General features: G+C 44.0%; 1 protein-coding gene across 3 annotated transcripts in view; it reads right to left on the bottom strand.

Annotated features, from left to right (window-relative positions):
- MAPKAP1 (MAPK associated protein 1) overlaps window positions 1–24,625 on the bottom strand; it is a 92,576-nt gene that overhangs the window by 40,526 nt on the left and 27,425 nt on the right. For all 3 annotated transcript variants that reach the window (XM_054083892.1, XM_009569549.2, XM_009569548.2), the window contains exons 5-7: window positions 15,207–15,379; window positions 10,140–10,316; window positions 2,061–2,170 (exon numbers count right to left, since the gene is read on the bottom strand). In XM_054083892.1, coding sequence (XP_053939867.1) covers window positions 2,061–2,170; window positions 10,140–10,316; window positions 15,207–15,379 — 460 coding nt within the window. The remainder of the gene's footprint in view (window positions 1–2,060; window positions 2,171–10,139; window positions 10,317–15,206; window positions 15,380–24,625) is intronic.

The following is a 24,625-nucleotide window of genomic DNA, read 5'->3' as shown; positions in this document are numbered from 1 at the left end:
CATTTAAAGAATAAACCAAAAAATAAAGATTTCATTTATGAAATTCAGTAAAAGGGGAACACAAGTAGAAACCTTCCTCTAGAGCAATCGCTCCTCTCGCAGTGACTCCAATCCATGAAGCTTTCAACCGCAGGTCCTAATTCTGGACATATCTATACACAGGCTTAAACTGCAATCTGCAAGCAACAACAACTGCTGCACGAAATCCGATTACAGGTTCAAAAGTCAATATACCTGTAAGCAATCAAGAGGTTTTTAGTCGTGACTTCTGCTGTGCTACATCCACAGCAGGGATGACGGTTGCAGCTCAAGATCAGATGTCACACAGATAATTCATAAAAAGTAAATTTAGATAATTTCTTACACAATTAAAAAAACCCACAGTGATACAAACACCCCTCTACCACCCTACAAAGGTCTCTGAGCAGGAGTGCCAAGCCAGCAGAAATGAATGTATGAGCTGAAGGAATATATGACAGGTCTGTTCCATTTCTAAACCACTGAGTAAAAGTAACAAAATAAAAGCAAACCCAAATTTCAAACAGACAAAGAGTGAAACATCTGTTCCAGGAAGGAGGAAAGCAGTAAAAGACTGAGCTAAGTGTATCCTTTAGCTGCCTCCCTTCAGGGAAGAGAAATCTGACCCCAGGAAATAAATAAAAGTCACCCAAAAAGTGAACAAAAGAGGTGTTTGAGAAAACCAGAACACCATTCATCGCAGCTAACGACTTGTTCATTATGAGTGATGATGGATAAAGACTTCTCACGCTGAGATGAAATCAAGATTTATATGCATTGTTTCCTCTCCCAACTTGTGGGAAGATCATCATCATTTAATTCTATCTCTGCGGCCAGTGATGGGCATCCAGAGAGCTGGTTATCAAACGGCGCAGTCAGCTGGCAAGAGCCGGGACGTGCAGTTGGCACATCTGGACCGAGCCGCCACAGCCGAGGGTGAACAATGACTCCTGGCCAGCGGCCAAATTGCTGCAGACGCTGGCGGGGCTCATCCACAGCCACCCCTACCACCGTGCTCCTGCTCTTCCTCCAGCCCCCCCTGGTTTTTTTTTTACGAGAATCAGATTTTCATTGCTTCATTCAATTGCTCTCCTCTGCCATTTTTTACAGCTCTTATCGTTCCCTTGGAATATGGCCTTGAGACAGCTCATCCATGTCCTTCACCGTGTTATCTCTTCTAACTTTTATTAAAACTTCAGCTCTCATCTGAAGATAGCTAATTAAATCTGTGACAGATTATACACTCGTTTAAAAACTGCCCCCAACTACTTTTTCTAAAGAGAACAGGGTTTATTTTCTTTTCCTGTAGTTAAAACTAAGGGTACATAAGGAGGCTTCATTCATTTACAAAGACAAGATCCTTATCTTCACCTCGGATATAGATGGGTTTATATTAAAGTTCCTTTGTTGCGTGACAAGACTCGGTGCAATTTCTCACAGTAATTATTTTTTGTTGCTGGAAAGATCTCTCAGCCTTATACTTCTGAAATATATATACTAACACATACAGACATTTACACCCCAGAAAAGCATTGTTCTGAAGTATAAATGCAAGTACGGTAAATTGCCTATTTTAAAAGATATGCTTTAACTACAACAGCACTATTTTGATAACATTGCAGAAAGAAAATTTCTCTTTTTCTTTAGAAGATGAGTCCTTTAAATTACTAAAAAACACACCAAGTATCGTTTTCTTACATAAATTTAAACTACACAAATTCAATCAAACCCTGGCCTCCCTGTCCTTCCACCCATCATCTCAAAGCACCATTAGCTGGACTCGAATGCAAATGGCTTTGTTATCGTACATAAATATTTGCAGTAATGGCTATCCTGCTCTGCAGCAAACACTGCAGCTCCTCCACTGCCGGCTCTTTGCCAGTGTCTACAACACAAACCTGCACACAGAACTGCTTTTGTGAGGTGCCGGAAATCACAGTCCCCGCTGGAAAAACAGAGCATCTTTCACAACAGTTCAAAAGAGATAAAATATGCTCATTGAAAAATGCCCTGCCCTCTAGAAAATACAATAAATAACCCACCTGAGCCTCTCTGTGATCCCTTCCTTCTCTTTAAGGCCTTTTGTAAGATATCCTTCATGGTGACCTTCATACTGTCCACCTGAATAAGGGAGAATCCATGAGCAGCATTTCTGCAAGACAGATGCACATGCATTTTTACAAAACAATCATCACCAGGCAGCTCCCCCCAATTTTTGTTAGCTTCAAGCAAAGGACTTGTTAGGCAAAATTAACAAAGTTGTGCTATGGGAGTAAGTTGAAAGGAGAAACCGAGCCAACTCCCTGAGAAGGGCAGAGACAACAATGGAGAAAATGGATTGAGATTCAATGGGTGGAAGGATTTTCCTAATTTATCTTTATTTTTTGACCAATTTGCGTTCCACATTAAAAAAGAAAAATGAGCAAATGTATGTGCGAAGCTCAGCTCCTCATTATTAACTATCTGATGGGCGTTTTGCAGCGTGTCCCGGAGAACCAGTTTGCAATGTCATCTCCATATATGTTGCGATGGCAGACAGAACCAACTATTAAGGAGAAGTGGAAGAACAGCACTCAGAGAAGCAACAGCAGTTTTTCTGCACTGTTAAGGTCTTACACTATTTCAAATGTATGCAATTTGCTTTATTTGGACACATTTTTGCAAATTGCGGCCCAAAGTCTCTGGGAAAGGCTGGGGACAGCGGGGTCCTTGTCCCGGCCAGTGCCCGCAGGACAGTCACCACCTGGGGGAAATCCTGCCAGCAGCGTGGGGGTGGTTACAGGAGATCCCGCCAGCCAAACACGGCAAGTGGCATCACGGGGGAAGCAGAGACGATGACAATATAACAGAAGGGATACCAGATTAATACACATCAGTAAATTTTGCCCCTTAGACCTTGCAGTCAATCTCTGCTCATGTCAGTAGATGTCACTGCAGACAGTCGGCATGGAGATCCGAGGGCTGCAGGCGCTCACAGGGAGAGAGAGATCTGCACTGCATGGAAAAAACAGTTTTGCAAAGCTATTTAGGCAGGAGGAGGAGCTTTGATTGTGGCAAGGAGGAATTTTAATCAGGGAATGGAGCTCTATATGAATATCACAGCCAGAATATTTTTAAAAGCAACTGGCAGTCAGAAGTGCTTCGAGCCACACAATCACATCCTCAAACCAAGAACACGTTACAGGTCACTTCAAGACACAAATGCTGGGAATTCAAATTTCAGGTCAGATCACCACAGACGTGGCATCCCCAGTCCACGCAGGGACTCAGCCTCAGTGAATAAACACCTCCAAGCCCTTGCAGTACGCCGACACTCACTGCTGGCCATTGAGAGGCGGCCAGGAAATCCACCACGGGCAGACACTTAAAGGAAACCTGCCTGCCAGGCTGTGTGGAAGCTATCGGATGGGTCTGTTCTCGGAGCGTGCCCTGCTCCTTGGGCAGCTCCCCTGGCTCCTCACCCCACGAGTCACCAGTGCCCAACAGCCAGTCCTCAGCAGCTGTGGGTCTCATCTGAATCTCATTCTCTCTTCCCTTTGTTCCTGGCAAAATGAAACTGCCTAAACTCCCTAAATTTATGTTCTCTAGAACATTTATTATTGATAACTCTATCTTACTCATCTTCACACCAAGTATTTCCTAAGTTTCCATGCACCTACTTTTTCCCCTCTGTCTTTCTGTCTCGTTGTCCAGAGAGGAAGCAGAGCTGAGCCCACCGCCCCACAGACATGAGCGCCATCTGTGCCGACACCGAGGAAACTGCCAGTCTCGGGGCGGCCCAGGGACTCAGGGCTTCGGACTGATGCCACACAGTAAGTGGAGACCTTCCCAGACTCTTTACTGGTGAGCACACCCTCCCCAGCCCTGCAACATGCACGAGCACCGCACAACCGCCTTTGCCCGCAGTTCCCCGGTCATTCACCTTGTTCCCAAAGCCAGTACAGCTCCAGTCCCAACTGATCTGCGGAGCTACTGTTAGTGGAGTTTTTAAAATGAAAAACCACTAATACAGTTATGTTGTGATTACAGAAAGGAAACCATGTCTGCGCTCTTATCCAAAGGACATGGTGTCTGTCAGTGAAGCGCTACAAGAAAAGCCTTGTCCACCAGACCCAACCACTTGAACACCGACTCAAAAGACCCTGGCGCCTTCAGGCAATCTACACCACGCTCTGCCAACAGAAAGCTTTCACAGAACTGCAATCAATACCCAGGGACAGAGATTAAATGACTGAAGAAAAGAAAACCCAGCAAAGGTGAAGAAAGTCTTCCAAACTCTCCTATTGCCAAAATGACTGGAGTGCCAATCTTATTTTTTTTTCCCTTTAGTACCAATGTTTTCCAAACACGTTTTCCCACAAGCAAGGCAGGGCCTGCAGCCCACGCCATGCATCAACCCCGCTTCCTGATGGGTGTGAAGCAGCCAACGGCAGCCGACCACGCTGACCCAGCCCAGGCTGCTCACACCAACGCGGATCCGGAACTGCCCAGACATGGAAGACTGTCTTTGGGTTCCTGACACCTGGGCTGCTGAAGAGCACTTGCTGTAGTTGATCCTGCCCGTGTTTCAAGCCATCCCAGCTTGGTTGGTTCTTTCCATTGAGCAGCTGGCCTGAGAGCCATCAGACTGATTCTCCCGACACTCTATTACTAAGTCATGCCCGAGCCATTCTTTGCCTCAGAAGCTGGACTGGATCCCAGAACAATCTCTAAAAGTTTATTTTACTGATTAAAGCAAAATAAGAAAAACCTCTGTGTTTTACTATATTTAGTGTGTGATCCAGTAAGCGAGGCCTTGGCGAGAGCAGTGAAATGTAAAGCACACCCCACTTTTGTAAATGTTTGGATATTTGCTCTGGAACAGAGCCAGCGGGGCTGAGACGCCTGGCCCAGTTCTCCCCTTCCTCTGCTCCGGTGCGCAGTGTGGCTTTTCTCTTAGAATACACCCAGAGCCTCCAGCACAGCACTCTGGCACTCACTACTGATCTGAGCCGAGTGGATTTAAGCCCAGACCAAAGAGGTTCTGTCATCAGCTGGGGGTCAGGCCAGCGTCTCAGAGCGCAGTTCCTGCATCGCAAGGGAGGAAAAGCCCCGCGCTGTCCCCAGCATGCTGGAGCAGTGTCGAACAGGCAGAGAGTTCTGGATCCACCCTCGCACTGTATTGCTGAACTCTCTCCGATGCACCGCAGCCCACCTGCCCATAAGAGCAGCTCAGCAAGATTCTTCTGGAGGAAATACGCACCTCACTTCACCCTGCCAGCTCCCCAGCCACGCTCTGCATCGATAACATGCATGAACTGTTCTCACTCAACCCAGCTCCAGCACAGCCTTAATTACAATTATCAGCTGTGTGTTTAGCCTACCCTGCTAACATGCAATACCTTTATTTTAAGTCAGCACACTACAAACGAGACAGACGAGCAGAAGCTATTCAATCAATTAAAACCACCACTCACAAACTGGAAGTCAAAGAAATTCCTTAGCTTGTATTTTCTGTCATTTTGCAAAAACATACCTGGGTGACAAGGTTAAATCAAGCAAAGGAAATCCCTGGCACTTATCATCCGCAGGCATTACTGATAAATTGTGTAGTGGAGGAATAAAGGATTACCTTCTGTATTTTTTCATTACACTTTTCTTTTGTTACAGAATACATAAATCCATTGTGGCACACTGTAATATGTATCATCGCACTACACCTGTGGACGTTTCATAACGGCTGCCATGTCTGTGCAGTCAGGAATGATAAGTGAACCACCCGTGAATGTTAATGATAGTGATCATTCTGCGGTAACTTGGCTTTCCATCTTCTTTTACAGCCTCGGCGCTGAAGCCAGGGTGGCAAGGTTCAGGAGAGGAAAAAGAAAACAAGAGAGGAGGCAGGAGCTCCGGCGGTGACGCTGAGGGGGAAAAGGTGCCCAGAGGCGGCAGGGAAGCAGGCAGTGTCCTCTCCATGGGCTCAGCTCGGGTACTGCGATAAAAACCCAACTTACAGGACAAAAGGCTTCTGCCCTGAATGAGAAACAAACTTCCCCAAAAGATGCCTTTCCAATCTGCAGTGATTTTTTTAATTTTTTTTTTTTTTTAAGACTGAAGTGGAATTTACAGCACTTAAAGCTCCTGCGAACAAGGGCTGGCATGGCTGGAGGTGCCTGTGAACGACTAATAACAGTCTCCACTTGATCAGCACAAACCCAAAGTTTAGGCTAAAAATCCCAGCTGACGTAAGCTGAGTAATTTTTAAGATAAAGAGCACAGTGACATGAACCAGAATGTGCCAGACAGTTTTAACTGTGAGCCCAAACTATCTTGCTTTGCACATCTCAGGCTGGCCTTGGGGAACTGCGCTCTTGAGTTCACCTGACTGTATCTGACACTGCGCTAAGCTACCAGTAGACACCTGACTAGTCAGCTTCCTGCTCCGGCTCCTTTCTTGGGGTCCCAACCCCTCCTGGTTCTCTATCCCGGGAGCCTCCCTGAACTTCAGCACCTGCAGTAACTTCCTTAAATTTGCATTTTACGAATACTCTAAAATATACCTTTCCAACCTTGTGATTCTGTGATTCTGTGATTACCTATATGCAGGTAAAAACTGGAATCACCTTCTGGGAGCGCTTCTGTACCTTAAAAACACACTACAAAGCTTGGAACTGAATCTGCAACTGTGTGATGAAAGTCTCATATTCCATAAATGTTCCAAGCCTTAATTGATCAGTATAGCAGAGGTGCTGCTTGAAAAAACCACATATATAATAGTTACAGTAATTTAAACATAATATCAAAACAGAAGAAAGTGCCACAGAGCAGAGGAACCGGTTGCTAAATCTCATCTGTGTGCCAACTGGCAGCTGAGCTACAACTCCAGCAACACCATTAGATCGAGCGTGCCGAGTTGTGATAATAGAATTTCTAAGGGGAAGAACCCTAATGATTGTACAGATTTATTTCATGCCACCTTCACTCACACCTTTCAGGTACTACTCCATCATCTCAAGACGTCTGCATCTACATGAGTGCCCTGCTTTGTTTGCCTCCTCCCAACAGATCACGCTCAACTTCAAGGGCTGTTTCGACTGCCGGGTGTGACATTGGACAAAGCGCTCCTTTCCGCAACAGACATTTCCCAAAAACATAACTCCTAGACTAATGGGCAGTTAGAAGCCAGAATGACTGCCCTCCGTCTTCTCCTCGTGTAACTTTGCCAGAGTCCTTGGAACTTGCCAAATTCGGTCATGCCTGCTTAGCTCGCTCGACTGATTGTGCCAGAAAAGAAAATAAGACACAGATGTATTTGAGCTCTTTGAGATGCCAGTAAGAGAGACAGCTAATGGCTTCATTTCGACCCTCCCCTACCAGCTGGGCACAGGTGGGGGGATAATGAGGTCCCTCTCCCTAATCAAACTCAATTATTCACTACTCTATACAGCCACAAAGACATTCAGCTCAGAATATAAAATGCACTGTGGGCTACTTCCAGCCACCGCCACCGGGTATTTATAACCGACTCAAGTGGCGAAGAGTTTGCCTTGGCAGGAGTTTCAGTATATGAAGTTCTGCAAACTGTTTCTGCTCCAACATGTCCTGCTGAATCGTGGTCCCCGTCGAGGTTCCACAACTGCCAGCTCAGTACCAGCACAACATCTGAGCTCTGAGATAAACCACCACGCTTCGGTGCAAAACTTCTCAGAAGCACTGACTTTTTTCAACAACGATTCAATATTAATAAACATGGCAAGTCACAAGCCTGACACGACAGTGGCTGAAATACTTCAGCATAAGGAGGGAAAAAAAGAGATGCAAAATATAAAACCACAATGACACGCACTGGTAGGGTGACAGGGAAGGAAGATGACGTAGAATTTACAACAAAACCCCACAAAAACAAGACAGCATGCAGATGTAAACTCACTGTAGTAACAATCTTTTGACCAAGTCATGATCAAGTACTTCCCAATTCTGGGGGACACATTAACAGCTCTGATTCAAATCCCACTATCTATGAATAACTGTTCACACAGGAAGCACAAGCGACTTCAAATTAACACGTGGACCCAGAAAAAAGCCCTCTCAGGAATGCAGTTCTTACAATGGAGTTGTCCCATTTCCAATCAGTTCCTCGTGTGAGCGCACATTATGTTAAAGGAAAAGATTCCACATTTCTTTTGCTGGATTTGCAGATGGATCCTAATCCTGCTCCAATCCCAGTCAGAAAAGGGGTGGCCAGGCCAGGATCCTGCTGAGGTCTGCAGGCTCCACATGGGAACACTGGTTCCACCTCCTGCGAGCTGAGGGACAAAATCTGAGACCTCACGTGTTCACGGCATTTAAATACCAATGCCTGTTAATGTGCTGAGTGCAGGCAATGGGGATGTGGGTAGGAGGCAGCTGAGAAAGAAAGACACTTCTTCCAGACAAGAAATAATCCACAATCAGAATTGTCTAATGATACAGGCTTCCTAGCTGCTCTCACTGCAATAAGCGCTCATGATCCTTCTTGACTGTGGGGAATTGGAACAGAATTTCCTATATACCTCCTGGAACTTTTCTGGGGACACTGCTAATGATGGGTTACCCTGACAATAAAACAATCACAGAACCCTAAAATTAAAAAAATCAAGTTCATGGCAATAGCATTGCCACTAGAGAAACGCCTGCAGGCGAAATAGAGATGCCGCTTTCTGATAAAATATAGAGCATTCCTGAGTGAGGTGGAAGGAAATAAATATTCTGCAGTTCCCCAGACGGAGACCCTGGCTCGATTGCGTGACTGTGACCTGCACAAACCAGAAGGGGACCTCACAATATGAGTGACATGACGGCTTCATCTCCTCCTTGCATCGGCTTCACCGGACTGCGACAGAGCTGGATGGGTCTCCCTCGTTATTTGCAAACACTGGTGAAGAATATTTTCTTTTCCAATGATCTAACACAGGGGAATGAAATGAACGGGCCTTTGGGAGACACGTATGGGGTTTCTTCCAGTAGGATGCTTTGGAACGTCTTTAAGAAACACTCTCCACAATAAAGAACATTAAAATGTAATTAAACAGCTCAGAATTTTTTTAAAAAATCTGATTATTCAAACCTGGAAGCAGCTTTTGGGTTATGAGATTTAAGTAATCTTTTCTAAATTAAAAGTAAGCCAAATAGCCAGGAAAACCCTACTGGCATTTTCATTTCAAGAGATCCAAACATTAAATATTTGCCCAAGTAAGAGGTGGCCCACTCTACACGTACTCAGTCAGAGTGATTAAGGTCTTCTGACACTTTAAAAGATTTTTCACTGACCAGCAAAGAAAAATAAAAGTGACTGAGCGCTGTATATGGCACCCAAACCCTAATTCCCTGATAATGGAATAGCAAATTCCTCTAGAGCTACAAACCAGGGTGCCTCCAGTTCTGGTGGCAGATAAGGTCTTCCTCTTCAAAACTCTTCTGGCCTAGAGGGTGATTTATCCAGTCCTGCTCTAACCGCCCTGCTCACTCACGCTTATCTCTCTCCTCAGTCACTGCACTGCTATTAACGCAGTCTGCAACTACTTGTATTCAAAAGGACTTGCTTTTCAGTCCACTAATCAGTCTTAAACTGCAGATTTACTACTTTTCTATGAGGCTTTGAAAGTAGATTTTGAGTCTCCCGTAGGTGGCACACCCAAATACCATCAGTAGGTTTTTTTTTTCTGCTAAAAAAAAATTTTAACGTGCACGTTTTCCCAAAATAACTGAAAAGTCACTAGCGTATTTTTCATAAATAAGCAGCACGGCTGAAACAAAATGAGGATTCTGAGCTCAGACTTTGTGTAAGTTCCCTATATTCCCTAGCAGAAGTGCTGCACTTCGATGGTCTCCACACTAATCCTAGGCAGAAAGGCTTATTTCCTTCCTCGCGGTCCTAGACTCGCGCTGCCGGGCTCACTCGCGTGGCTACCAGCAGCATTTTCTTCTGCCCCCACCTCATGACAGACCCCAGACCAGGACGTTGCCTGTGGGAACTGTGAACACCCGCGCCTCTGAGTTTTGCTGCACTCAGACAAAGAAAAGCAGAGAAAAAAAGGTGGGGAGGTGTTGCAGACTCCCAGATGTTTCCCCGTGACTGAGAGAAGCTGAGGGTCCATACTCACATGCGAACAAAGAGAGACTGTTTGGCTGCCAGGCCGGGGGACGAGTACTTCTCGACCAGCGCCAGGGTGCTGAAGCCAAACTTGTGAATGGGCTCGTTGGAATCCAGGGGTGGAAAATCTGTGTCGACCTCCCCGTCATCCTCAGCGATATGGAGACAGTAGGCATTGACATTGTCGCTGGACAAAGAGAAGGAAGACAAGTTCATTCAGAAGGGGGGGCCACACAACCCCTACAGCTCAGCTCATCAATCCCATTGCTAAACGCTGCAGAAATCGAACCAGCACTTCACCACCTCTGACGGCATAAATATGGCCCAACAGAACCCCAACGCATCTCGCTACCATAACCATGTGGTAACCCAAGCCCCAGAGTAAAGCAGGGAGTCTTTCTTCATCGTTAACTGAGCTGCAACAGTGATTAAAATATGCCCAAGTCCCTAACAGTTTCATGGCTTTGTAGAGCTGGAAGCAATATTTCTCCTTTTGTTAAAATGTATTTATTACTATGCCAATTTCGATGTAGAAGTAAAGGCAAACAGGCAGGGCTGATCGATTTTTCACAGACTGAGCAACTGGAAAAGTTTGCTGAACATTGGCTTGAAGAGCGGAGAAGCGTCTGGGAGAGGTGAATGGTGGAAAAAAACACAGGGAAAGCGGAAAAACCTGTTCAACCTAGTAGCACAACAAGTAGCAAAAGCTATCTTTCCTAAACATATAAGAATTTCAATCCCTAAACCCAGTTAAAAATTGGTACAAGCAGAACTAAAAGAAAAATCTAGGCCTCTTTCTTCTCACAAACCAAGGCCTATAGGGAAGTGACCCTCTCAGAACATTAATCATATTTTCCTAATAATAAAATCTATTTCAAACTTAAATATTCAAATTATTGAGCTGAAAATAAGTATTCCTTCTTACTGTAAAAGTGCCAGCACCCAGGCACTTTCCGCAGCCTTGAAGCATGGCTGCGCTGCTCACACGGTGCCGCATTTCTAAACTCTGCAGTTTGAAATTGGAGTTTTAATTGCATGATTGATGCTTAAATTAATTAATTGCAAAGTGTATGCTAATTGTTTAATTGGTCGCTTGATCTATATAGATCATTTTTTGAATTAAATGAGTTGATTTACCAAGTTTATTGATTGGATGTGACAATGAATTATTTCACTGATACCCGATTTGCAATCTTCTCAATTAATTCACAACCTTTTGGTTGCAACCACGCTTTCTGAAGAGTGCTTGGTCCAGGGGGTCTACAGGCACCTTGTCACGGCTCGGACGTTTATTGTATAAAACGGGTACTAATGATGCATTACTGTTAATGCAAGCTGTAAACTTGCTAACATGAAGGTAACCCAGTGATGTTTGTCAAGGGGATTTCGTAAACTCTGCAATCCTCCTAAAGAAACTTTCCCAAAGTCCCAGGCTGCTACAAAGAGCTGGAACATTGGTAGAGAACTAGGTTTTAATTCTCCAAGAGCGCTGATGTAACTTTTAGGGAAGCTAGTGAAAGGCAGCGCCAGGAGGAGGATGCATCCGGCCCCAGGGCTCTGCCAGCCGGCGCGGCCGCCCGGCCAGGAGGGTGTGTGGTTAGCGTCGCTGTCTGCATTGGGAAGAAAGCGAAATAAAAAGGCTGCAAATAGCACAGACCCAGCTGATCCTGCTCGTACAACGAGAAACATCAGATGTGATTTTTGGGTCCTGCTCGTATTCTGTTTGAATCTCCAAAATGCAGGTGCACGCGCTCATTCTGTCCACTCAAACCCACCCTACGCAGGAGCCTGCCCAGCCCAAGCAGCCACCCGATCCCCAAGCTGCCGTCTGTCCCTCACACTGACGGTTTGCCAACGCAGTTGCCTGACAGAACTCCTCTGTGTGCAGCCTGGTGTGCTCTTAAAGCTCTGTATAAATAAAGCTAACATTTTCATTTGGTACTCGATGCATTTGCATAATTCTCATTAAATCAGAGGAACGTGCAGACATGCAGGCAATAACACACTCGAGGCGGCCTCGAAACAGTCTGAGCGCCAGGAAAAGGTGGTGGTGACAACAACTGATCTGCCACCAGTTACACTGGAAACACACCACGCCGGTTAAACCCCATGAATTACAGGGGTTACAGACATCTTCAAAGATGGAGTAGATTCCTCAGCGTTAACACATATTAAGACACAATTGGCTGAAAAAACAAGGCCAATGGGGAAAACTGTTCTGCATTTTGAAACTCCACCAAGATGACAACAGAGTCCTGAACTTCAGTCTTCAAACTGCAAGGTGCAAAGGCTTGAGATTCCAAGTAGTCTATAGACAGAACGTACAAGTTAAATACAACAACCAACAGCCCTAACAGCATTCTTAACTTCTAAACCCAGGAAATTTATCCGAATTCTGCATCTCACTATTTACTAATTCCTAGAAAGGAGTTTTGTTTATTTTTTGCAGGCAGAATCATTACAGCACATCAGTCAGGTTGGCCAGAGAATGGTCCGGTGGGTTATGACCAAAGTCCAGGGGTAGGAGCCCAGAAGCTGGGCTGCTAACACTGCCAGAGGTTCCTCACATCCAGACAATGAATAAAGGCCAATATAATACAATTATAATACAAAAGACAGCCTAACTGAATGCAAAATGTTCTCAAAGCTGTTAGCTCACGCTCATTGCTTTTGGACTCTCACACCTACCTTTTAGGGAAAAGAATTAGGCAGCAATATATTCTTTTCTTAAAGACAGAAGGCTTGCACCTCTTAATTACAAAGTCTACACCCCCTCGTTACTCTTGAATGGTGTTCCTAGGAGGGAAGTCTGTCTTTCTGCACATGATGTACAGTGGATTTGAAGCATTCTCTATATGTATTTAAGTACGGTGTCACAATCAAACCCGATTTTTTCTTTTTATGCTTCAAACTGACTAAATCAGGAACAAACAGCGAGTGCAGAACGTGCAAGCTACTAAGCTCTTCCCTTATTTGGAAATGCTGAGAATCGGCCTCAATTACATCGATCCTTGCACCAGGACAGGCAGGCAGTGATGCTAAAAAAAGCTGACAGAAGCAGGAGAGACAGCTAAGAACTGCACAAGAAGACAAACTTCTTGTAATCTTGAGGCTCTGCTCCCTCTTCTGAGGATCTGTGTTCTGATTCCCACTGCTGCTGTTAGGCTGTTCGGGGAACTCATGCCTCTGTTTGTTATTTCATTATCCCTGTCCTGAGATTTGATTACATCAGACAGCCTCTTTGGTCGTGATCACTCTGACATATCATCACATATTATCCTTCAAGGCAGACAGTGAAATCCATTTCTCCCACTGCTGACTTTTGCCGTGGGCAATGCTGTTTCATGGAATGCCTCTGCTCATGGGCCCTGCTCCATTTGAGGGGTGCTGTGCTCCTGAAAAATATACATGTGCCCAAAGATTTACATTAGTGATGTCTTATTCATTAAAAAATTAGCTAATCAAACTGAGGCTTTTGACCTCTGCAACATCTCACACTGTTTCTGAGAAGAGCTAAGGGAAATCCTATACCTAAGGCAATGATACCCATGAAACTGCTCTCAAGAGGGGCTACTTTTTAGTGTTGCCCTGTTTTGACTACACAGAAACCAACTCCTCCTGAAAAGGAGCAGTTCAAGTGCTACCTCAGCACCCCTTATGACTCTGCTACGTCAGCAGAGAAGATGACCGAGTCCTCAGATACTGATGAAAAATGCTGGAAGTGCAAACTGTAAAATGCAGTACCAAAAAACCCTTAATTCATCAAATATTCCAGGAACAACAAAAAAGTAAAAATTGGCTACTATAGAAAAAAAGCAAATGAAACTGTTACCCTCTCTGCACCAACAACGTCGCCCGCCAGGAGCTGTGACCAATGGCTCCATAATAAACAAATGTTTTAGCTCTTATTTTACCCTCTGTGACCCAGCAAAACCTTAAGTATTCGACAGAACTATTTTGTCCCCACTGAAGCTCCTGCTCTGCACACCTTGCATCACCTACCACGATGAAGCCATGGCTCTTACTGAACCTCCGTGCTCCAGCATGGCAAATCCCATCTGTTACTCAGGCACAGAAACCTTAGGGTACAACTCTTTCACGGTGAAGGTGCGAGCAGTGACCACCAAAGGTATCGAACAATCCACAGAATAACGGAAGTTACGTTTCTGAGGACAACACAGATGCTGCCCTTTGCAGCCAAGAGCCAACCTGACAGAGATGAAAGGCTCGGAGAAATTCTTACATACTGCGTGACAGAAGTTTTTGAGTTCATGGAGGCCATTTTATTCACAATTTTGAAGAAAGATGTAATTTATTTTGTTTTCAGGTTTCTTATTTGCACATCTTTATTTTAGCACTATCTCCAGGATGATAACCTGGAAAGAAAAGCACCTTTAGCCCCTATGCCTGTCAGTTCTTAGAAAACCAGAAGTATTTTAATCATGTATAATGAATTAAAGTTATACATATTGTGTCAGCAAAACGCCAGCAGAAAGCAAGCGAGCGACAAGCTGAATTCCGTGACAGAATTCTGACTTGTTTTCTGGCACACCCACTACAGCTAAACTCCACTCTATGGTTTCAGGACAGACTGTTGCCCAGTACAGCAACTCCTCTCCCTACGAACCTGTGGGAGGAGCTGGCACCGTGCAGAACAACCAGAACCAGAACCCGGGCACCTTCTCTCGGAACAAACCAGAGAGGGAGCTACAGACAAGTTCTGGATTTTACCTGACACACTTGTGGTCTTGGCCAGTAAGAACACTACCAAAACACAGATGGGACATAAAATAAAACATGCCTCCATGACACCAAAAAGGACAAGATTTATACTATTTTTACATAGACTGGTTTGAAACTCTGATTCGTTTCCAGGTCCACGGTCTCGTATGCTGAGCGTTACACAGCAATGGGAACAGATGCAAATACACTGCACAAAAGGAAACACTGATAAACCGGTAGGTGGTTTCTCTAAAATTTATCTATAAAAACATCGACATGGAAATCCATTTCATTATGCAAAAAGGCTGCAGAGGAGAAAATTAGAGATCAAGAGGTAGTAAAGAAAGAACATTACTTCAGTTTTGGTTCCCGTCCCTCACTTGTATATTGCCAGCATATTAGTCCAATCAGGTCATGCACCTTGGCATTTGCTATCGTCACAACTGTCATGGGCTGGAGTTTGTCTTGGCTTGTGTGCAGCGGGAGGTAGACATCGATTTTTTTGGTTGCCGTTGTACCAACGTGACCCTGTCGACAAAATATATTTCATTAGAATGCATAAAAGAAAAAGTACGACAGAGCTAATACAAAATCCAGTGTGGAAGGAATTCTTTTCAGTAGAAAGATTAAAATACACAACTGCAACTTAAAACTGGAAGAAGCTTGGATTTTAAATTGCAATTCTTTCACTGCTGTTTAATGTATCTCTAAAACTGATATGAACTATTTGGCAACGATTTTACAGATTCCAATAAAAAGTCTGAGCTCCACTGCAAGATTCCATGTTCTTCTCCTCTTCTCATGTTTTTAAGGTAAGAAGAAATGGGTTTTACTCATTCAGAACAAAATGTTGTATTTTTAACAGAATACGGGACGTTCCACCACCTTGTGCCTTTAAGTCTTAGCAAGCCTTCCAATGAGCCGGTAAGCCTGGGATTCCCCTGGATAGCAGGATACCGCCCACACCCAACACCCTCACCCCTCCTGGGAAACCATTAACACCACAGAACCACAACTGCCAAAAAAATAACAGGTTTTGTTTTCTTTCTTTCTCCTCTTGCTTTCCTACTTAGAGGACTTGTTTTTAAGGGGAATTAAGGTGCTACCAGGTAATGGTCTCAAAGTCTATCCTGGTCTTTGCCCAGGTGCAAACACCACCCAGGGGAACATACGGACACTCAAAGGGTTGTGAGCATTGCTCGAGTTAGGTTGCACCAGCCAGAACACAGACCTGTTGTTGCAACTGCATTTGCATCTGAATGAGGACATAGCGGTTATCAAGGATATGGATATGACTCCTTGGCACACAAGTTAGTTATGTATTTAAATCCAAGGACAGCATCAGCATCAGTAATGCTTAGTCCCAATAATGGAAAACCCAAGAAAAATGGGCAGCCAGATGTGAGAGTGCATGCCAAGGTTACAACTGACACACGCAGTGGAGAACAGAGGATGCACAATGCGCCAGGAACTATAAGTAATAACCAAAAGGACAACATTATTGCATTGGCCACCACCACAAGCACAGCTGGTTTGATAAGCTCAGGATCCAATAAACACGTATTTATAAAACAAACACATCCCAGGGACTCTGATCTTACAGCCATCACAACGTGGTGGCTCTCCCACTCCCTCTTCCTTGTCCTACGCTACACTGCTGCTTTGGGTTTGTTCTTATTAAATAAACCTGTCCTTGTTCTCATCCATCTCTAAATCTCCTCTACCTCGCCCAGACTATTTTTATCACCTTGCCTGTCCTATCCCCCTCTCACTACCAGTATCCTTGTTCTCTCACTCACTAACACCCAGCATGAACATAAGACAACAGGCGACTCAAACCAGGGGTAACGTGTACACGGATTAGGATTCCAACTGCTCTTGGGAGCACAGACAGCAACCCCAACAGCAGCAGCACTGGGAGACAGCTCAAAAGCATCACAACTGCACTGAAGAACTTAAAAAAAAAAAATAGTGAAATAGTTTTATTAATTAAAGGTGTTGTAAAACTGACCGCCGTAACACATCAGAGAGGATTGACCCTGCGATGGAAGCCAATTAGATTTCTATCACGAGTAAGAACGCACACGGTCACGTCAGGTTGGAAACATCAGCACGGGCTCTAAAAGCAAGGCTCAAGGTGGAGGCTGATCAATCACCCAGTCAAAGGGCTCCAGAGGAAACCTCCACTGAGGCTACTGCAAATTGATGATGCTTGTCCTGAAATCCAAACCGGCGGGTACTGCCTACAGTATGGGATGAATCCATATTCGTAGTCTGATCCTGAAAAACACTAATAGTGCAGAAGTCCCCCAGAGCTCAATTAGGCACCTGCGCGAGGCTGATCAGGTACGGATCTGTACCTGGGGGGACAGAACGAAGGGATCCAATTATCAATCCCAGCAGCTGAGAATCAAAAACCCAGCCACTGGGATTGAACCAGTAATCACGCCTGGTTTCTGCATGGTGAGAAGGATTCCTCAGGAGGAATCACCCAGATCCGATCACAGACACTACTGGAAGCACAATTACTTTTTTCTCCCTGTAAATTCTGTAAATGCTGAGGAGACCCAGAAGATAAACTACAATCACCTATATTCAAAAAGGCAGCATCCAACTTTATTAATAGATCCTGTACAAAATTCAATGGAAAATCCATCCAGGGCCAGGGGCCGCACCATTCGGAGCTTTCTTAATAGCCTCCAATAAATCTGGGAAGCATAGAGGGGCTGTTAAATTAACATTTCCCTGATCTGTCACCTGTGGCACAGTTAATTTGTCAAAAAATTCTTTTAGCTTGTCACTGGACACTGCGTACTCTGACAAATGAACTCAAGAATAAAATTGACAAAATAGCTCGTTAATTTTCTAGGAAATCACAAATCTGATTCCATTAAGCTTTTATTGTTAGAAATGTTATATCCCACCCATCCTTTAAGGAAGCGCGAAATAACTGGACACACACAAAATGTACAGTAAATCATAGACAATTTCCCTAGTATTCCTGTTAATGGGTTCTCTGAAGGCTGCCCAGCGCTCCCCCCCAGCCTGTTCCTACGAACGCTCCCATTTGCTATTTCAATAGCGTTTTCAGTTCACTCACGGCAGAGGTGATGCCTCATCGTCCACAGATCACGAGAGGAACCACAGTGCTGTGCAGTGTACAAAGTCTTGGAGAGGCAAAACCCCAGGGATGCCATTTCCGCAGCCACTGCTGCTGTGGTGGCACTGTAACGCATCCCGGAACGGCTCCGATTTGGTTTTCCCTGTCTCTGCCACCAGAAGCCGCGGTGGCAGGCATGCCGGAGTTCTCTGGCACAGCACAGCTGTCCTTCTCTGCTGCTGCTCAAGAGCCACATAGAATTATGCCCATTATCAGACACTGCTGAAAAGCATCCTCTGCTGAACTCACTTCCTGCTTTCTAGTTTCTATAATGCTTTTTAGTGCAAATTAAGCAGATCAGTGTCGATCCATGTGCTTTGACAACAAGCACTGGCTGAGCTTCAGGAAGTCCTGAACATAAAACACAGCATAAAAACTTCCAAAAGAACACTGAGATGACTGCTCCTGTGAATCCGCGCTTCTCGCGGTGTCTAAAACACAGACGGCCACAACACAGTAACAGTTGGGGCGATACAACGATAGCGGGGCTGATTACAAGAACACGGCTCCACCGACATGTCCGTGCACTGCCAGACACAAAGGGTCTCAGGGAAGGATATGATGGCAACTCAAATTCTCTTAGATTTTCTAGGATGGTACTTGTGAGCTGGGGTGTTCAATTATAGAAATACCGGCTATTATAAATATCGCAGGAAAACTGCACATAGAATGATCTTCACTGACTACATATAATTTTAGAAATATCTGTCTCATCAAATAGTGTTCTGTAATAAAATTAATATGCTTTACATACAAACACAGTATGTTAAAGCAAACACATCTACACTCCATCAATTCTTTCAAACAAAGAAGTCCTTCTAAGATTTGAAATCAATTTTTAATCAAAGTCCATGAGAAGATGTACACCTGCCTACAATCCCAGAAGGTGTAAATCTGGAATAGATGACTGTGGGGCCACTAACATTCTCTGGACGCCGTGGGAAGCTGGGTATCGGCTGTTCAGGACGGCAAACTCCTAATGGCTCTGAACACCCGCACCGTGGGAAGCCAGCGGAGCAGCCACTGAGAGAAACGCACTCGCTGTATCCTCCTCGCTCATGATTTGTTTCACCGCTCACACGACGGTGGAAAATTAAAACAAAGTCCATAAACATTTCTCAGAGAAAAGTGATTAATTTTCAACAATGATAATTTACAGCATTGTCCTGTACAATAGAGTTCTGTGACTGAATGTTCCAACCCTTTAAGATTAGATGCTCTAATGATACCATGCAAAGATTTTACTGAATCGTTTAGTGGGAGTCATAAAAACCTCTTAAAATTAATCTTTCATGCACATCTAGCTTATCTAAAGTTAGCATTTAATTAGATGGCTTTGGCACGAGTGAGCTTACTACTTTATTTGCTCAGTCAGTCTATGTCTCTTCAGTAATTATAATTAATTCAAGCCATTGACTCACCTCCCAGCAAACAATGCTCAACATTGCACAAAATGGAAACAAATGCTTCTCCTTTCCCAAATGTAGAATCTCCTCTCGCTACTAAAGGCAGTGAAATGTTTTTCGGTTTAGGTGACGGAGTATTTAATATACTACACAGTCCAGCAAACACCTCCTGAACAGAACTCGCTCTGGTAGGTATTTAAACAACACACTCTAAACAGATCAAAGCGAGAAACCTGAAATACACTAACAGCCTTTAAAACACAAACAAAAGTTTGCAGAGCAGCATCTAACATCATACGCCGGTTAAATATTGAAAACAGAGTCAGTTCCTTTTATGTGCATGGGATTGTAACAGATGTGGAGAAAATGCCTGCTCGGTGCACATTACATTAATATTTTGAGGCACAATGAGAAGTGTTTGTGTTTGTGTGAAACTGAGGGGCAGATCTGTCCCTTTCCTCCTCCAACACACCACATGCCACTCCAGTGACAGAGGGATGATATTTATTTCTTCAGGTGGTGAAGCCAGTATTGGTACACTATGTTTCGCTATTACAGCCATACGTTATTCTTAAGTCATTTATGGAAAACCCAGCAGCAAAGGCACTAAGAGAACCGACCTAGCACTGGCACCAGGCTCTGGTCTGCACACCTGCCCATCTTCGCTGTCTGTAAATGAGGCCTCAAAGTTGTTCCTTTCCGAGGAGAGGATTCTCCCTTCTATCACCCTCGTTTGTGCTGCAGAGTTAACGGATCACAATGTAGAATTCCATTAACATGGTTAAGTGCTTAATTTATCTTATTCACACTGTCACTACTCATAAAAATTTAACCCAGTAATTTCCTGTTACACAAAGCATAACAAAGTATGAATATTTAACTACAAGGTAAATAACACACTATTATTTTTTATTCTAAATTGTTGACTTCACTCAGTGTGTCTGCTTTGTACAGCACCACACTATTTTTCAATTAAAGGTCCAGATGTTTCAAAGGCGCCAGTAGGCAGCAGCAGTTATGAGGAATGCGCTATCTGCATTGCAATGATCACTACAACATCAGCTCCAGGCTGCACGAACATGCTCATGTTTTATTCCAGCCCCCCTCCTACTGTACCAGTTAATTATACAACACACAGCTGAGAAACAGAACCTCCAGAGCTGGACTGCTTCCTTCCACGCTTCCACCTGAGTGGGTGTTTATGTGCACCTCAAAACTAAGATTTACACACATAACCACACAACCAAGTATCCCAAATGACTGCCTGTTCTCGCTTGGCATTTACTCCCGCAATTAATAAAACCACACAAGTTCTGTAACAGCCTATTTCAATCATATCACTAGATCAGCCTGATCTGGTGGGAGGTGTCCCCGCCCAGGGCTGGGGGGTTGGAACAGGATGATCTTTAAGACCCTTCAAACCCAAACTATTCTATGATTCTGTAATTCTATATTAACACACATTCATTCGTACAATTCCTTAAATTAAAAGATGTTTTCCTTTAAGGGCTATGAATGTGATTTTTCTTGTTATTACTTTTTTCTGACCGATCTATTCAGAATGGAGGGAGAAGCCGAGCCCACCGTGCTGCAGCCCCGGCATCCTTTGCGTTCACCCAGGTACCAGCCTTAGGTCAAACTGACCCAGTCCCTCTTTAACCCTGCGGCGTTCCAGCAGGAGGGCAGCACATTGCCAGCAGCAACATCTGGACAGCCCAGAGCGAACCACGGACACTCATCCCAACAGTTCTGCTGCAGAATGAAAAAATACTCAGATTTATCAAAACACAACTGCTACAGCTGCAACAAAACCACATCCATTACATGAATCTGTCCTCGATTTCCACATAGCGAAGGAAGGAACAGTCTACTTTAGAAGAATTATTTATATTTTCCTTAGTAATAAACACTACAATTTAATCCTGAAGAATAGAGTTATTCTTTGTGATAACAAAGTGCAGCAAAAACATATAACAAAAACTTATAATTAAAACCACACCATAAACATTATTTGTGCATTAAGAAATACGCGAGGACGTTTTTAATGAACAGATGCTATACAAAAGACAAATGTTTTCAGAACTATTCAATCCTTAACCAGATCAGCCTCTAATCCGATGCTTCTGTTCCATAAAGCAGACAGCTTAAGTTCCTTGAGGACATTAGCCAACCTTAGGTGGAACATTTTTAATACATCACCGTGTCACTTTTTAATGTGCCACAATCTATTAACCACATGGCAAACTAACAGGGATTTTTAAAATATGGGTTTTATAGCTTTGTGCTGGTGATTAATTAAATAAATAGGCAGCATTTCACAAATCATCCCTCTAATTAGTCTAAACCAGACACTTTGCATTGCCTGGCATTATTGCCATCTGAAGCTCACAGAAGGGCAGTCGCGTTTGGAGGCCGAGCCTGTGCACTCGGAGCGCGTCGGCACTGCGCAGCCCGGGCTGGCACGGCACCGCACAGCCCCGAGGCAGAGCCACCGTGTTCACAGGTGCTGCAGTCAGCTGGAATTTGACTCCAGCTGCTTGGAAAAGATGTTCTGTGTAATTATTCTCCCTCATCCTGAAGGAAACAATCGAGACAACAAAGAAAATGGAGCTGTAGCTGGAATTTGACCTGAAGTAGCAAAGTTGGATGTTGCAGAAAATGAACAAATATTAAAGGCAGATGCTAGAAAATTTTCCAGGCTAAACAATACATTTTCTGTCAAAACATTTCAAAGTTCAAGCTACTACTAATTACACGCAGTCCATTCAAAGAAGCCAAGCAAGGCTTATCGTTAAAATGACTCAATTATTCTTAAAAAGAAAGAGAAAATCATCTGTAAAACCTGCCTGAAATCTCATCACTTTCACTGTGCTATCGAGATAGATCATTTCCCCTAGAGCTCAAATTAAACTCCTTGTGGTTAATATGTTCAAGTTTTACTACAGATTTTTCTCCAAATTATAATTAACTGGAATTTCCTGTCTAGGATGGTTTCATATGGAAATACGCTCCGCAGTGTTTACTGACACTATCACAACAGCTTTTCCCCCTCAATTTAAAAACCATCAGAGACAGAAAATGATGTAGCAGTCAGGCTGCTCATGAAGAAAGGATTTCATTGCCTCAACCAGGTGGTTTCTTCCCCAGCGTCAGTTACTGAACTTGCCCCTCAAACTTATACGCGGGAAGCTACTTGCGTTACTCAGCAAGGCTCAGGGCTCGGCCGCGGGCACCACTCCTGGCACAGGACGGCAGCGGCACTGGCCGCACTGCCCACGTCTGCCCGGAGCACCCTGACCGCCGAGCGCTCCAAGAACAACGGAGCGGCTCGTGCCGCAGGATGCTGACCTGCGCGGTGCTCCCTCCAACTTCGTTATGATGAGCAAAAACTCACAGGATTAAAAAGCACTGCCTTGAGAACACGATCTGTGACAAATAACCCAAGGGCTGGATTATGCAGAATTTGACTTGGTTATCTCACTTCTCAGTGAGATGCACTCATTTAATCAAAATAAATTATATCACCTTTATAAATTCAAGTGGGGATAGTTAATAAAATCTTAAAGTAAATAATAATTTAATAAAATCTAAATTTATAATGGAAACAAGAATAAAGCAATTACCGCTCCAGCTAAATTTAACACTTAACTACAAACCCAGAATCCTTTGGTGAGTGATACGACGGTGCCTGAACAGACCCAGAAGGGTCCTTACTCCATAATTAGTGCCAGTGGTTTAAAATTATTTCTCATGCACAAAGGTCAGAGCAAAAGCATAGACTACAAGATCATCCTCTCAGAAATAAAAAATATACTCCTGTCCCACAGAAATTGTTCTCACAGCAAACATTGCTGTTAAATGAGCACACACAATCTTCCTGCAACAGCAGGCACTAAAAACATTTGCTAATAAAACCTATCCATATTCCTTTGGCTGTAAAAAGCCTTAACTTGTGAATACGTTTTTCATTTGGTTTGATCTGTAATTAAGAGAAAGATAATGACATTAGTAAATTGCTAAAAATCAATTAGACAGAATAAAATGAAAAGTGATTCAGCCAAAAGATTAACAAGTGTATTACAGAAACAACTTTACAGTTCTTCATTGCTCATCAAGCCTGCTTTAAATGACCACTGCCTAAAACCTGCTGTTTTTAAAGGCAACATCAGAGTGATCATTCATTTGCATTTTCCTGGGGTTTCTTTGTAACCACTTTTTCCCTCCCTCCCTCCCTCCCCATTTTTTTATATAACCTTTAGTACAAAGATAAGGGTTGGGATGTTCGGGAAGAGCTCCAGTCAGGCTGCCAGGTCCTCCTGTAGCTCCAGGCAGGGTCAGAACCATTTAAGGAGCAGAATTACAATTCCTCCCACAAAACCATGGCCTGAACCTTATGATGCAAGTGCACCTTCTGCTTATTACTCCTTATTCAGAGGAACCAGGAGCAGCAATGGAAACCCAGCTCAGCTGAACCGCCCGCAGTGCATTCAGGGAGTAGAGAAACAAACTGACAAAGGATGCTTAAAGATGTAAAAGCTATTTCAAACCTCCTGTTGTCGGTGCCTACGCTAAAATGGAGTGGAAGCACAGGGGACGTCACGGTGCCAGCCAGGCACAGACACAGACACAGTTGAAGCGGTGCAGCCCTGTTTGAATCACACAGTAATTTTAGTGTCTTACAACACTTGCTTTCAGTACCTCAAACATGGAATTTTCTTTCCTTGCTACGAGAAGAATTTGGGGTTTGACACACATCCGTGCTAACTTCAGCACACCACACTATTTCATTCATACACTCCATAAACCTCAGAATTCCTTGGATGCTCACACCCTTCTCAGAGAGGAGCACGCCAGCTACCACATGGCTGAGGTAAAAAAGACGTTTGAGGCGAAAAACACTTCTAGGAGGCACTTAGCATTGAGCTTAAACGTAATCTCTTTGGAAATGGTTCACATAAGAATTGCCGGGATGAGCCATTAATGCAGGAAGGCTGCGGGGAATCAAAGAGGATGGGCAGGAGCGGAGGCACAGCACAAAGCATCGCTTTTCACCTGGTGCTGCGTGAAAGGGTACGGAGCAAGGAGTTGGGAACTCTAATAATAAAAAATTCATCAGCTCCAAGTATTCTACAGAGAAAAATTCAACAATAAATTGGTGGTGTTGTTACAGCCCTGCCTTTGGTCCATCAGCAGATTAACAACATCAAC

The sequence above is a fragment of the Cuculus canorus genome, chromosome 19 (genome assembly GCF_017976375.1).
Source record: "Cuculus canorus isolate bCucCan1 chromosome 19, bCucCan1.pri, whole genome shotgun sequence".
In the NCBI taxonomy this organism is placed as follows: Eukaryota; Metazoa; Chordata; class Aves; order Cuculiformes; family Cuculidae; genus Cuculus; species Cuculus canorus.
This window is presented reverse-complemented; position numbering and strand designations above follow the sequence as displayed.